At 41.3% G+C, this 13,384-nt stretch overlaps 1 protein-coding gene across 6 annotated transcripts in view; it reads left to right on the top strand.

The window, feature by feature from the left end:
- Positions 1-13,384, top strand: part of MPP6 (membrane palmitoylated protein 6) — a 109,650-nt gene that overhangs the window by 91,686 nt on the left and 4,580 nt on the right. For 5 of the 6 annotated variants that reach the window (XM_025208088.1, XM_025208087.1, XM_025208090.1 and 2 more), the window contains 3 exons: positions 1,976-2,178; positions 3,135-3,263; positions 8,275-12,724. In XM_025208088.1, coding sequence (XP_025063873.1) covers positions 1,976-2,178; positions 3,135-3,263; positions 8,275-8,451 — 509 coding nt within the window. In that variant the 3' untranslated portion in view covers positions 8,452-12,724. Of the gene's footprint in view, positions 1-1,975; positions 2,179-3,134; positions 3,264-8,274; positions 12,725-13,384 lie in introns of those variants that run through there. The other variant, XM_025208089.1, reaches the window with a different exon arrangement.

The raw sequence follows: 13,384 nt of genomic DNA, 5'->3' as shown, positions 1-13,384 counted from the left end.
TTGAACACCATCCGATTCTCGTCCGCCCACTTGCTGAGCCTGTCCAGGTCAGCCTGGATAACCTGCCTGTCTTCTGGTGTGGATGCTTTGCCCCAGAGGTTGGTGTCATCGGCGAACTTGGCCAGTTCTGATCGCTTCTGACTCCAGTGTCCACATCATTAATGAAGATGTTGAACAGTATGGGTCCAAGGACAGAGCCTTGGGGGACCCCACTGGTCACAGGACACCACGATGAGTGACTTCCATCGATTACTACCCTCTGGGTCCGACCCTGGAGCCAATTTTCCAGCCAGTGGATCGTGGAGGACCCAAGGTGACAATTGGCCAGTTTCTCCAAGAGGTGATCATGGGAAACCAGATCGAAGGCTTTTTTGAAGTCAAGATATATGACATCAATCTCTTCTCCCTTGTCCAGGTGATAGGTCACCTGGTCGTAGAAGGAAATGAGATTGGTCAAGCAAGACCTACCCGCAACAAACCCGTGCTGGCTATCCCTTAAGATGTTGGCGTCAGCCAGTCCATTTAGGATGGCCTCTTTAATAAACTTTTCTAAGATCTTCCCCGGGATAGAAGTCAGGCTAATGGGCCTATAGTTAGCCGGATCCACTTTCCTCCCTTTCTTGAAGATAGGCACCACATTGGCCTTCTTCCAGTCTTCGGGCACTACACCAGGCATAAATAGTGTGGTTCCTATTAAAAGCAAGTTATAGCTAAGCAACATACTACCAAAAATGTGAAGTTTAAATCTGTTTAACCAAGCTAACATAGTAATTTGTCTAAAGATAAATAATAACTGTGTATACAGTATTATTTGTATATATGGTTATAGATAGATAGAAGTGTGTGTGCATATAAACAGAACCAAACATATATTCCTATTTGAAAGGAGGAATAGCTTTAGAGAGGCCACTCAGTTTCTTTAAGTAATAAACTTTATTCATTTTTTCATGAAAGATTTTTTTTGTTAAGGTGATGTACTCTTATTCTCAAATATTGTCAATATTGATTTCCATTCTTTTGGAATATGTACATATTTAGATGCTTGGCATTGAGTTAGGATCCACTTGAAAGCAGTACCATGTCAACCTTTCCCCCAATGCAGACTGCAGAATTTATAGGCCTGTCATAGATACAGTGTATGTTATTGCTTACTTTTGAACTGTTATTTCAGACTATTCAGCTTAATTATATAGTCCATCTGTGCTTTTTTATCCTATTAATTATTGTAGGATTTGATACCATTGTTTAGGCTGCATTTGCGACTAGAGCTCTTTGATGCTAAGCAAATCTAAATAGTAACATCACAACAGCATATGGTGCGTCATGGTGAAATGTACAGTTCTCCATAATGATGAAGATGCAAATTATGATAAAATATTTTATGTTTGTTTGTTAGTCACTTGCTGAGAAGTGACAAATTACTCTAAGCAGCAGGGTAACTAAGCAAGTATTGAGCTCTGCGCTTCCATGGTTAGTCTAGTTCCAGTTCCCAAGTGAGCGTAAGGTAACTCTTCACTTCACTACGGGTACAATATAGATAGGCCCTGAGTATTTTAGAGCGAAACAACCATTTAGGGATTGGATGGAAAGGTTGGAGATTGCAAACATTTTATTTTCAGAAGTGACTTTGGCATGTAAGAGCATAGGTTCTATTGACTTTTATGTCCCTTTAAGTGCTTTTGAAATTTTATCTATTGTTTGGTAAAGGGGAAAAATGAAAAAATATAGAATAAGGAATGAATAAGATCTAATGATGGAGAAGAAATAGGCAAATAACAGGGTAGATAAAGTAGGATAAAATGTGGGATTAGAGAATAAAAACAGATGGAATAGGCAGGGTTGTATTAAGAGATTTTAAGCTTGAGTCTATACAAATATACAGTAACTTAACAGTAAATCTAATCTAAGTGTTTATGTACTGCATATTGTAGTTTTCTATATCTAGTTTGTGATTTGTTAACAATTTGATGTTTAGTTACTTCACGAAAGCCAAGAGATGATGAAAAAGATGGGCAAGCATACAGGTTTGTGTCACGAGCTGAAATGGAGGTTGATATTAAAGCTGGCAGGTACTTAGAACATGGAGAATATGAAGGGAACCTTTATGGCACCAAAATAGATTCTATCCTTGAAGTGGTTCAGACTGGAAGGACATGCATCTTGGATGTAAACCCACAGGTATGTTGTCTGTAATACTACACCCTAAAACAATGGTTTTCAACCTGTCCAAAGGGTCTGCAAAAGATGACTATTATCAGTCAAAAGTATGTGAATAACCACACTTACAATTCAGAGGGGCCCTAACCTCCATTTGAAATTTATTAGGGGTCCACAAATGAAAAAAGGTTGAAAACCACTGCCCTAAAATGAGTAACATGGACTAAAATGAATAACATGGAGAGGTGTATGTCAAGCTTGAAGATTTAAGTTGGTCTTTCCTTGGCAAACACAGGTTCCTTTTTTTCTTTTATTTTTTCCTTTTTTTTTAAATCTCTGCCACTTGGAGCTAGAAGAGGTTATAGGGCTGGGTCAGACTTTGTGAAGGATTAAATCAGAGTGTGTTTTGCATCGCTGATCAGAACGTGTTGGACTAAAGAGCGGTCACACTAACCCCATGCCCCACACCAGCTCAAGACTTGCAGTGCTCTTTTGAGGGCCATATCCAGGCATAAGGTGGCAGTAAGAATAGTGGTGGGACAATGGTGGGTACAGTGGTGGGACTAGCAAGGACAAGCAGCAGTAAGACTGGCAGCCGTCAGGTGAGCAAGGACTGTACTGACACTGATGAACAGATCCACCCCCAGGCACCTCAAGTGCCCGCCCTTTCCTTCGCCCCCTCCCCACATGCACACAAGCACACACTTTTGGTAACCCACCAATAGCCAGGTGGGCTGGGTAAAATAGCTCTTCAGGCCAGATGTTTGACATCCCTGAGCTAAAGTATGAATGGTGTTGACAGTTTCAAAAGGGGATCTCAAGCTGTCTTTTGGCTTAGTGACATTTTAAAGATAGGGTAGGAGTGAAGTGTTAATGATACCCTACTAGAATTGTAATATTTTACTGTTTGGTGGCTGAGAAATGCAAATCTTTCTTTTTTTTTTTTTAGTTCAAGTAAATAATATTTTTGTTTCTAGGCCCTGAAAGTATTGAGGACTTCAGAGTTTATGCCCTATGTCGTATTTATTGCTGCTCCAGAGTTAGAAACACTGCGTGCCATGCATAAGGCTGTTGTGGATGCTGGAATTACAACAAAACTTCTAACTGTAAGCCAATGCTTTCTTAGTTACAATTCTGTTTTGAACAGATTTTTCTTAAACATTTTTCCATTTAAATTACACTCAAAATTAAATTACACTCAAAAAAGAAAGATCTTAGTTTCACTAAAGAAGGGGCAGGCATGGTTTATGATTGATTACATAGTTAAGTGTAATTTAAATAGATCCAGAGACTTAGTAGGAAATATATAGATTTTTAAATAACATGGATTTATAATGCCAGGGTCTTGGCAGCAATCCTTTCCATGATGAAGGAATCTTTTATAGCCTCTTTTTGAGGCTCACATTTCCATTATTTGCAGCAAAAAAATGTTTGGGAATTATCTCATGTTACCAAAATTATTTTTCTTTGTTCTACCACATTTTTTCAGATTTACCTAAAATATAAGGCAATTTTATAAGGCAATTTTCAATCAGAAACAATTGGTGATGGACAGAGGGGACAAGGCTGAACTCCTCAACGAGTTCTTTGCCTCAGTGTTCCTAAGTGAGGGGCATGACAAGTCTCTCACTGGGGTTGTAGAGAGGCAGCAGCAAAGCGCCAGACTACCATGCGTAGACCCTAGGATGGTGCAGAGTCACTTGGAAGAACTGGATGCCTTTAAGTCGGCAGGCCCGGATGAGCTCCATCCGAGGGTGCTGAAGGCACTGGCCAACATCATTGCAGAGCCACTGGCGGGAATATTTGAACGCTTGTGGCGCACGGGCCAAGTCCCGGAGGACTGGAAAAGGGCCAACGTGGTCCCCATTTTTAAAAAGGGGAGGAAGGACGACCCGGGCAACTATAGACCAGTCAGTCTCACCTCCATCCTTGGCAAAGTCTTTGAAAAAATTATCAAGGCTCACATTTGTGAGAGCCCGGCAGGACAAGTTATGCTGAGGGGAAACCAGCACGGGTTCGTGGCAGGCAGATCGTGCCTGACCAATCTAGTTTCTTTTTATGACCAGGTTACGAAACGCCTGGACACAGGAGGAGGGGTGGATGTCCTAGGGAGGAAAAATGTCCAGCACACCTACAGCCTAGGGAATGACCTGCTGCGTGGCACGGAAGTGGAAAGGGATCTTGGAGTCCTAGTGGACTCCAAGATGAACATGAGTCGGCAGTGTGACAAAGCCATCAAAAAAGCCAATGGCACTTTATCGTGCATCAGCAGATGCATGACAAATAGGTCCAAGGAGGTGATACTTCCCCTCTATCGGGAGCTGGTCAGACCGCAGTTGGAGTACTGTGTGCAATTCTGGGCGCCGCACTTCAAGAGGGATCGGATAACCTGGAGAGGGTTCAGAGAAGGGCCACTCATATGGTTAAGGGCCTACAGACCAAGCCCTACGAGGAGAGACTAGAGAAGCTGGATCTATTCAGCCTCCGCAAGAGAAGGTTGAGAGGCGACCTTGTGGCTGCCTATAAGTTCATCACGGGGGCACAGAAGGGAATTGGTGAGTATTTATTCACCAAGGCGCCTCCGGGGGTTACAAGAAATAATGGCCACAAGCTAGCAGAGAGCAGATTTAGATTGGACATTAGAAAGAACTTCTTCACGGTTAGAGTGGCCAGGGTCTGGAACGGGCTCCCAAGGGAGGTAGTGCTCTCCCCTACCCTGGGGGTCTTCAAGAGGAGGTTAGATGAGTATCTAGCTGGGGTCATCTAGACCCAGCGCTCTTTCCTGCTTATGCAGGGGGTCGGACTCGATGATCTATTGAGGTCCCTTCCGACCCTAACATCTATGAATCTATAAAGTGTTAAATTGTGAGAGAGTAGAAATCATCAAATCTTCCCTGAGTAATACAGTGGGCCAAATGAGGCCAGGCTAATGGCACTGATACAGGCGCAACACATACTGTATTTGGGATTAGCGCAGACCTATCAGAGTAGAAGAGGAAGGGTGCCAAGAAGGAAAAGCAGGTCCCTTACCTTTTTAGAGGTCCAGGAAAGTGAAAAAGAACTGGCTATTACAAGCCACCCCAGGACCCAGGATATGACCCCAGTTCCCCCTAGTTGGGGCCAGGGCATGAGATAGGAACTCTCCCCACCTGACTCCAGAGGCTTGGTGGAGCAGCCTGGCCTGGGCTGTTTCCCCTAACCATTCCTTGGACTCAGCAGCATGTACCCGTTACTGCTGCTCCCTTCTGAGAAAGCAGCTGCCTCTTGATGCCAGTTAACAGCTATGTAGTAGGCCTGTGTGAACAGGGGAGTATTCAGTTCAGATTCGGATTCAGCTGATTCAGAGGACAGTAATTCAATTCTGTGATTTGAATCTCTGTCCCCATTCGATTTGGCCGAATCCGAATTGGATATCTGACGCCGATTCGGATCAGCTGGGGAGAGGCAGGCACAGCCAGGTGGTTGCAGGTTCTCCTGTGGCTCCTCCTGTGCCTGCCTATCCCTGGGCAGGGGGAGCCATGGGAGAAGCTCCCATGGCTGCCCTGGCTGGCCCCATCCCCTGCCCAGCCTCAGCCTCCCGACGCTTCAAAAAATAAACATAAAAAAGCCCCACACTCACTGGTTGCAGCAGTGGTGATCAGGGCCTCTGATGGCTCGTGGCAGAGCCCTTCCATGCAGCGCAGGGCAGCAGGGATCACCCCCCAACCTGGAATCCGCATGGCACCTGCCCCATGGCGTGGGTGCAGCACGGCTTGGCAGGGCACTGCGCATTGTCTGGGAGCTGGGGCCACTGGGGCTGAGCAGTGCCGGGCTCTGGATGATTCCTGGAGCTGCCTCAGCTCCCAGACAGCACACAGTGCTGCACTGCATCTGCACGATGTGACAGCTGCCAGACAGATGCCAGGAGGGCAGGGGAGATCCCCACTCCCCCGAGCTGCATGGGGGGGCTCTGACACGAGCTCTCAGGCCCTGATCCTCACTGCTGCAGTCGATAAGTGCAGGGCTTTTTTTTTTAAGTGCTGGGAGCCAGGTGGCAGAGGAGGCCAGGCAGGGCATCCAGGGCTTGTCCTGTGGCTCCCTCCACCCGAGCATAGGCAGGCACAGCCGGAGAAGCCACAGGAGAACTTGCAGTTGCCCAGGTGTGCCTGGCTCTCCCTGGCCGATCCGAATCTCCAAATCTTCTCAATTTGGAGGCTTCAGATTCAATTTGGACCTTTTAACGGGTCTCCCGATTTGATTTGGATTTGGAAGTTTGGCTGCCAAATCGGGCCGAATCTTTTCCGAATCAAATCGGTGACCAAAGCTTCACACAGCCCTACTATGTAGCTTTGGTACAAGCAGTCTGTGCTGCAACACTGATAGCTCAAGGTTCAAACTCTACTGATGATTCATGACTAAGTGCTGGTAAATTGTACAGATTAGATTTTCCTTTTTCAAACTAGGGAGTCTCGTGCACAAGAATGTGCAACCTTAATTCTGGCAGACAAGGTTCCTTGGGCGAATTTGATATCTTTTATTAGACCAACCCAAATGGTTGGAGAATAGTTATTAAGCAAGCTTTCGGGTTCAAAAACCCTTCGTCAGGCTCAGGAAGCTGCAGCAGTTGGTGTGTGCTCTTCCTGAATGGAAACCTTAATTCTGCATCTTATGATGCTCTCAAAGCAGGGAACTGGTATTCCATGCTGGATCTAAAGGATGGCTTGTGGGAGCCAGCTCTTCTTTTTACTGTATTCCTTGTCAGGTTTGTGGTTATCCTTAATTGCATGCTTTATTCAGGGGTGTAGGTTGTAGCCATGTTGGTCAAAGGACATAGGTAGATAAGGTTCTTTGGGTAAATCTGATCTCTTTTATTAGACAAACTCAAGTAGTCAGAAAAATTCTTTGCAAGCTTTCACCCAAAAAGTGTGTGTGTGTGTGTGTGTGTGTGTGTACACCTGTGCACGTGTATTTGTTTCCATTTAATCTCTTCATGCAGCACTTGCAGAGTAAATTAATGTCTGCTATACATTCTGAGGGTTGAATCAATTCTGTTCATTAATGGATTATTTTTAATTATTTCTAGGATAAATAACTCTTGCAAAGGTCCCTACTTCTTCTGGTCCATCTGATTCCCAGGGTACTAAATAAGTTTCTTCCTTATTTAACTGAAAAGGGAGTGCTGATTAAGCCTCAGTGGGGAACGTAGGCTTTTAAATGTGAATTTACAGGAACATTGAGACTTAAAGTCTATTTTTAAGGAAAGGAACAGTTGAGTGGTGATCACAGGCTTTTATTAACTGCCTGTATGCAGAAGTGATTTGACATGTCTTTCTTGGCAAAGCTATATGTGGGTAATCCAGGACTAATGAAGTAGAAAACAAAGGATGCAAAGTGACACTTCTGCCATGTCTGATACTTCTACAATGGCTTTTTAGCACTTTATTCTTTGGTCCACAGAATCTTTGGCTGCAGTCTTGAAATAGGGCTCGCATTGTGTCAGCAGTAATAGGTGCAGTAGCGACCTACAAGGAAATGGATGTGTGCAGATGAAAAGACTGGGTGAAATGTAGACCAAAATAGCAAGGGTTTCCAGAGTTCATGCCATGATATTGAAACATGAGTTTTAAAAAATCATGTATTGAAATTCTTTCTTTTGTAGCAGTCTCTGTTGAAATTCAGATATATTTAGGGACAAGGTTTCTAAAACTGGCTGCCTCAGTTGTTCCTGAACTGTACCTGTGCGCCCTGTGCACAGACAGTTGCTTGCGCAGAACAGGAAACTATTTGGAAGGGTCTTTCCATGGAGAATCCTTGTGTATGCTCAAAATTGCAACATCCTTCTGCGCTTTGGCTAAAGAGGGGGTACAAACTTTGGTGTAATGCTTAACAGTAATCTAATCACTTTAATTGGAACTTTTTTCATCTCCCTCAAAATATTTTAAATTAAGCTTTTATGTATATTTGTAATACATGAACTTTTATATTTGTAATACATGAACTTTTGCTTGTTCAGTATTACAGCTAAAATTAGAAGCGAGTTGCAGTGCTTGACAAACTGATGTTACTGTTATCTTTTTATGAACTTGTAGCAGCTTGCCCATGTTATAGATTTTAATTGGTTTCAAATGTTTTTCACAGGACACTGATTTGAAAAAAACAGTAGATGAAAGCGCCCGGATTCAGAGAGCATACAACCACTATTTTGATCTGACCATTGTAAATGACAATCTAGACAAAGCCTTTGAGAAACTACAGACTGCTATAGAGAAATTAAGGTTGGAGCCACAGTGGGTCCCAATTAGCTGGGTATACTGAGAGATTTCTGAAGATGGTCTTAAATAAATGAAATAGCTGCAACAAGCATTCTGCTGAGAAGACATGTAGAAAAGATGACTGCAGCACCCATGCATTTTTACTCTGTGTATATTCAAATGGTACACTATTCTGACTTTTTATATAAAACGTTGAAGGGAAAGTGTACTTAAATATGTAACTTATTTTAATTTTTCTAACTTTTTACAGATAACCTTTCTATTCATATCACATGAAGGAAATGCGTTGAAGCATTTTTATATGTTTTGATTTAGTACCTTTGCCTTTTTCATCTAAAACTTTTAATCATTCACTTAAACATTTGCATTTTGGTCTTACATTTTCACTGTGATAAACAAGGATACTTGAAACAATTTTTGTAAAATTCTTGTGGAAGTCAGTGTTTAACTGGTAATATGTCAATTGTTAATAGGAGAAAACACTAAACTTTTCCTAATAAGCATCTAATTTTACAGGAGCAACATTTTAAATACTAAAGTGGCAGCCAGCACACAGCTACTTTGCTCCAGCTTCTTACTGCTCAATGTTTTTACATTTTTGCAGTTTCATAGGTTCTTAATGTGTCTCATGATTTAGACAAATGTATTGTAGATTCCCCCATATGTATCTTTAAAAAATAATGTAAGCAATACCTTGCACTCAACTTATTAGGCTACTTTTGGGGGCCAACCTTTTAGCCCTTTACAAATGAGGTACTGTTGTCAGAAAGGTTTTATGTAATGTAAGTCTTTGTAATTGGAATCCTGGTGTAGTAGCCTGAGAGAGAACCATATAATATGGAGCCTTGTGCTGAGGCTTAGTGTATAGGACTTATTTATTCGCACTTGTTGAAAATACTTTACTAAAAGAAAGAAACCTGTTCTTTCATTGAGACATTGTTCAGTATTTGTATATTGATCTGTGAATTCAGCTCCTATGCTAGTTAGCCGGTTCTTATTTTACTTTTGGGAATATTTGTGAGTGCTCAGCTGTTGTGTTTTATGAAATGTGATGTAATGGGGTTTTTGTGCTATTTGTTTCATTGTGTTTTAAACTGCATTCTTCACTGAATAGCTTGTGAAATTGAAAATTTGTCAGATGCTAAAGATCAGTGTTTATACCTTTTGTTTCATAACAGGCTTTTTTGTGTTTAGTGATAAAATAATTCTTCCTTCAGTAGGCTCATTGGCATAATTCACATTATTTCCAAGGTCATGGTCATTCATCTTTTCAAGACTTGCTAATGTAAATTCTGCTTAATGAGTATAAAATGAAAATACAGATTGTCAGTAAGACGAGCTATTCTTGTGACCATATTTTATGTTCTGCTACTTGTTGTATATAGCCACATTCATCATTACATATCAGCATAGGTGCCTAAATTACAGTCATCTACCCACTTAATTTATTTTCCATATAGTGACAGGCACCTGACTTCTGAATTTTTTTTCCACACCAACGCATAAGGTACAATGCCAACAAGAAGGCAACTCACTAAAAAACTCAAAAGAGGCTGATACAGTATAAAACAATACCTTTTGGTCTTTTAAAGACTTCCCATGTGTGTAAGAAAACAGGGTTTGGTTTGTTTTAAATAGTTACTTTATACAGAGAAATGGCAAGTCTCAGCAAAGTTATATTATAGAAGATTAAAACCTCTGAGGTATTTTTTTAAAGATTCCAATATATTTTGTAAATGTTATACAAAATTTTGCATAGCCTTGGTCTTGTCCCTGACTCTTGGTACTGAGATTTCAGTCTTTCAAGCAAGTCTGAAATCCTCAAAGATTTTTATCACTGCTTTATTTATCACTTTTCATTTAGGTAAGATTTGTAGGATGTATTTGGTTCGTGTTTTTTGTTAAATGTAATTGATTTTATAAATATGGCACCGACCTGCCACTTCCATTTTCCATTCTCAGGAGCCTAGTTCCATGACACAGATGTTTAGGAGATGCCTGCAGGGGAATAGTCTTGTGCTGTAGTTAGCAGCAACAAATAGTAAATTCATTGCTTGAATATCTTAATGAACCAGTCTTGGTACTATAGGTTTATATGTCTGCAATTAAAACTACTAGTTTCCTTTGTTGTATGTTCTGTAACAGGAGACCAACATATATGCTATCTAGACAGATACTATACTCTCTATTATGAGGTTTAAATTATTATAATTCCTGAATTGTAATGCTCTAAGTGGATTGGGCTAGTACCTCAAGAGTAAGTGAAATGGAAAGATATTCACAAACACTAGATGCTTTGAAGAGATGATCCTGCCCTGAATGTGGGTTGGACTAGATGACCTCCTGAGATCCCTTCCAGCCCTATTTTGTACGATTTCCTTTCTATACCATAATGTAAGCTTTACTGGCTCTGTTGCTTTTGTTATATTTCATTTTGTTAATGAAACCATGTCAAGTTTTCACACCAAGAAAACTACTGTACCATTTTCATCATTGTTGTAGTGGTAATACTGTTGAAAGGGCTTATCCAGTCAGCATGGTACTCTAGTAGTTGTATGTATAGTGTGTGCTCAGTAGTGCAGAAAATGTGAAATCTGTCACTCTGGAGATAGCACAATTACCACTAGATCCCTGCCTCTTAAATGTAAAAGTGAACAAGAAATATGATTCAGGGACTCCCTCAGATAAAGGTTTGTCTGCCAGGATGCATATGTATTAAACCCAGTGTAGGGATAATTTGGGTCTCCGATCTTAATTTTGTAAGAAAACCTAATTCCTTTTGATAATCCAAAAGATTTCTTAAACAAATAAAAGTATGCTGTCTTTATTCAGGGCCAGTTCAGATGTCTAAACTCATGTAGTTTCAATTTAAAACAGCTGTTAAGAAAATGTGAGATTTCTTTTCCCCCTTTAAAATAAGAAAATATAGGTTTTCATCAAACATAGAAGCTTAGAAAGGCTGAACATCTCTTACACTTAAAAAAAATATTTTTTTGAAAGAACTTAAACCATTTTTATAGTTTTTAAGAATTTCCAGCTTATTTACAGAGACAAGTGACTTTGCAGTAATGCAGTATTGGTAGAAAGTATGGTCGGCTAGAAGATGTTTCCACAAGTTAGATTTTACTGCATAATATACAAATAATGAAAAAGTTCTATGAATGCCCTCTCTTTCAGTTAAAAATACTCAAGATATATAGTACTGTTATGCTTACAATATTGGGGATTTTTAGGTAAATATAGGATTTCTTATTGTCTAGGATTTCCTTTTATTTGGCGCATCTTGCTGAGTACTGAACACTCAGTTTTTGCAGATGCTGAAAAGTAAATTTTAATGCTGATTCACCATAAGAAAATAATAGATGGTTAGGCATGAAATGGAAGTACTGCTACATTTTTAAGGTACCTGGTGTTTATTACAAGATAAATATAGTTTTTAAAAAGATGTAAAAAATCAAATGGATATCTATGCATATGTATGTATGTAGGTGATAAAACAGAAAATGTTTGTGTACACAGTCATGTTATTGATGTACCAAGGTTAATCCAGAAATATTTCTGCAAGGTGAGATATAGTAAAACTAGCCCATGTTTCTAACTGAATTGTGACAAGTAATAAAATATTTTTTTAAGCATACAGATATTCCACCCTAAAAATTCTTTGTTTATCTATAACTTGCACCTGTATTAAGAAGTGCACGAGATGCTGTAAAATTCTTTGCATGTGTAGAGAGACTTGTAGAGGAAATATTGGCTTCCTCCATGAATGAAAGCTTTTACTTAATGCAGTCAGAATGGCAAGAATGAGAACTTATTTCATGGATGAACTATTTTAAACACATTTCAATGTAAATACTTTGTGTGCACTTACATATACACAAGTGGTTATTTCATAGCGGCACTGTTTTCTAAAAGTTATGTTAGTGAGTCAATCTAAGATTCAAAATATTTTGATAAAGCTCAACGTAGTGAGACCATAGTAGACCATGTCATCCTTTATGTATTTTAGCTTTTTAAAATGGTCAGTAAATATAAAATTAACTAAATAAAAAGGAAATTTTAGCAGTATCACAAGTGGCCATAAGTGAGGAAGCTCAGCGGTATGAGTCTGTGTCCATCTTCAGTGTTCTCAGATCGGTATTGCTGCCTGAACCTTGTGGTCCAAGAAATTTATGAAACAGGGTATCAGCTCAACTTAAACTTTTTGAATGTTTGTGTTTATAGACCAGGGGTGGGCAAAATACGGCCTGCAGGCTGGATGCGCGGCCTGTGAGGCCATTCTATCCGGCCTGCGGGGCCCCTAAAAAAAATGTAGAAAATTAATATTTCTCTGCTCTTGGTTCCTGTCAAAAATGATAGGAACCAAGGGCAGTAGGACCCAGGGGAAGCCCGGCAGGCTCCAACAACAGTGGGGTGCCCATCCCCGTCCCCCAGCCAGAAGCCTTTCTGGGCTGGGAGCACATGGCTGCCGCAGCGTGAAAAGTTCAGGTAAGTGGCGGGGGCGGAGACCCCAGCCAGGGAAGGAACACGGGGGCAGGGAGGGGAAGTGGCCCCTCCCCGCCCCACGCCCAGTGCCCCAAGCTGCAGCTGCGTGCAGCTCGCAATTAGCTTTGAGAATCTTCGGGCTAGATCCAGTAAAGAAGTTAAGCTCTTAAAACAGGATTTAGGTGGGTTTGAGGTGCCTAAATCCAACATTGGAATCTGTAAACATCCATTCACCTGCTCCTTCCTGGCATGGAGGAAAATGGCCCCTCGCCCGCCCATGGCTGGTGCTCCCTACTGCAGCTGCTTGCAGCCCACGTGGGGCTGTCCCGAGCAGGCACAGGCAGCTCCAGGCAAGCTGCGAGTGGCTGCAGCGCTGGGCGCCATGCACAGGGCTGGGAGGAGCTGCTTTCTCCACCCCACTGCGCTCATCACCACCTTGTAACCCAGTCCCACTGCCAGGCTGACAGTGGGGTGGGTTACAAGCTGGTGCG

Source organism: Alligator sinensis, unplaced genomic scaffold, assembly GCF_000455745.1.
Source record: "Alligator sinensis unplaced genomic scaffold, ASM45574v1 scaffold978_1, whole genome shotgun sequence".
Lineage (NCBI taxonomy): Eukaryota > Metazoa > Chordata > Crocodylia > Alligatoridae > Alligator > Alligator sinensis.
The sequence above is the reverse complement of the archived record's forward strand: the minus strand, read 5'-3'. Positions and strand labels throughout refer to the sequence as shown.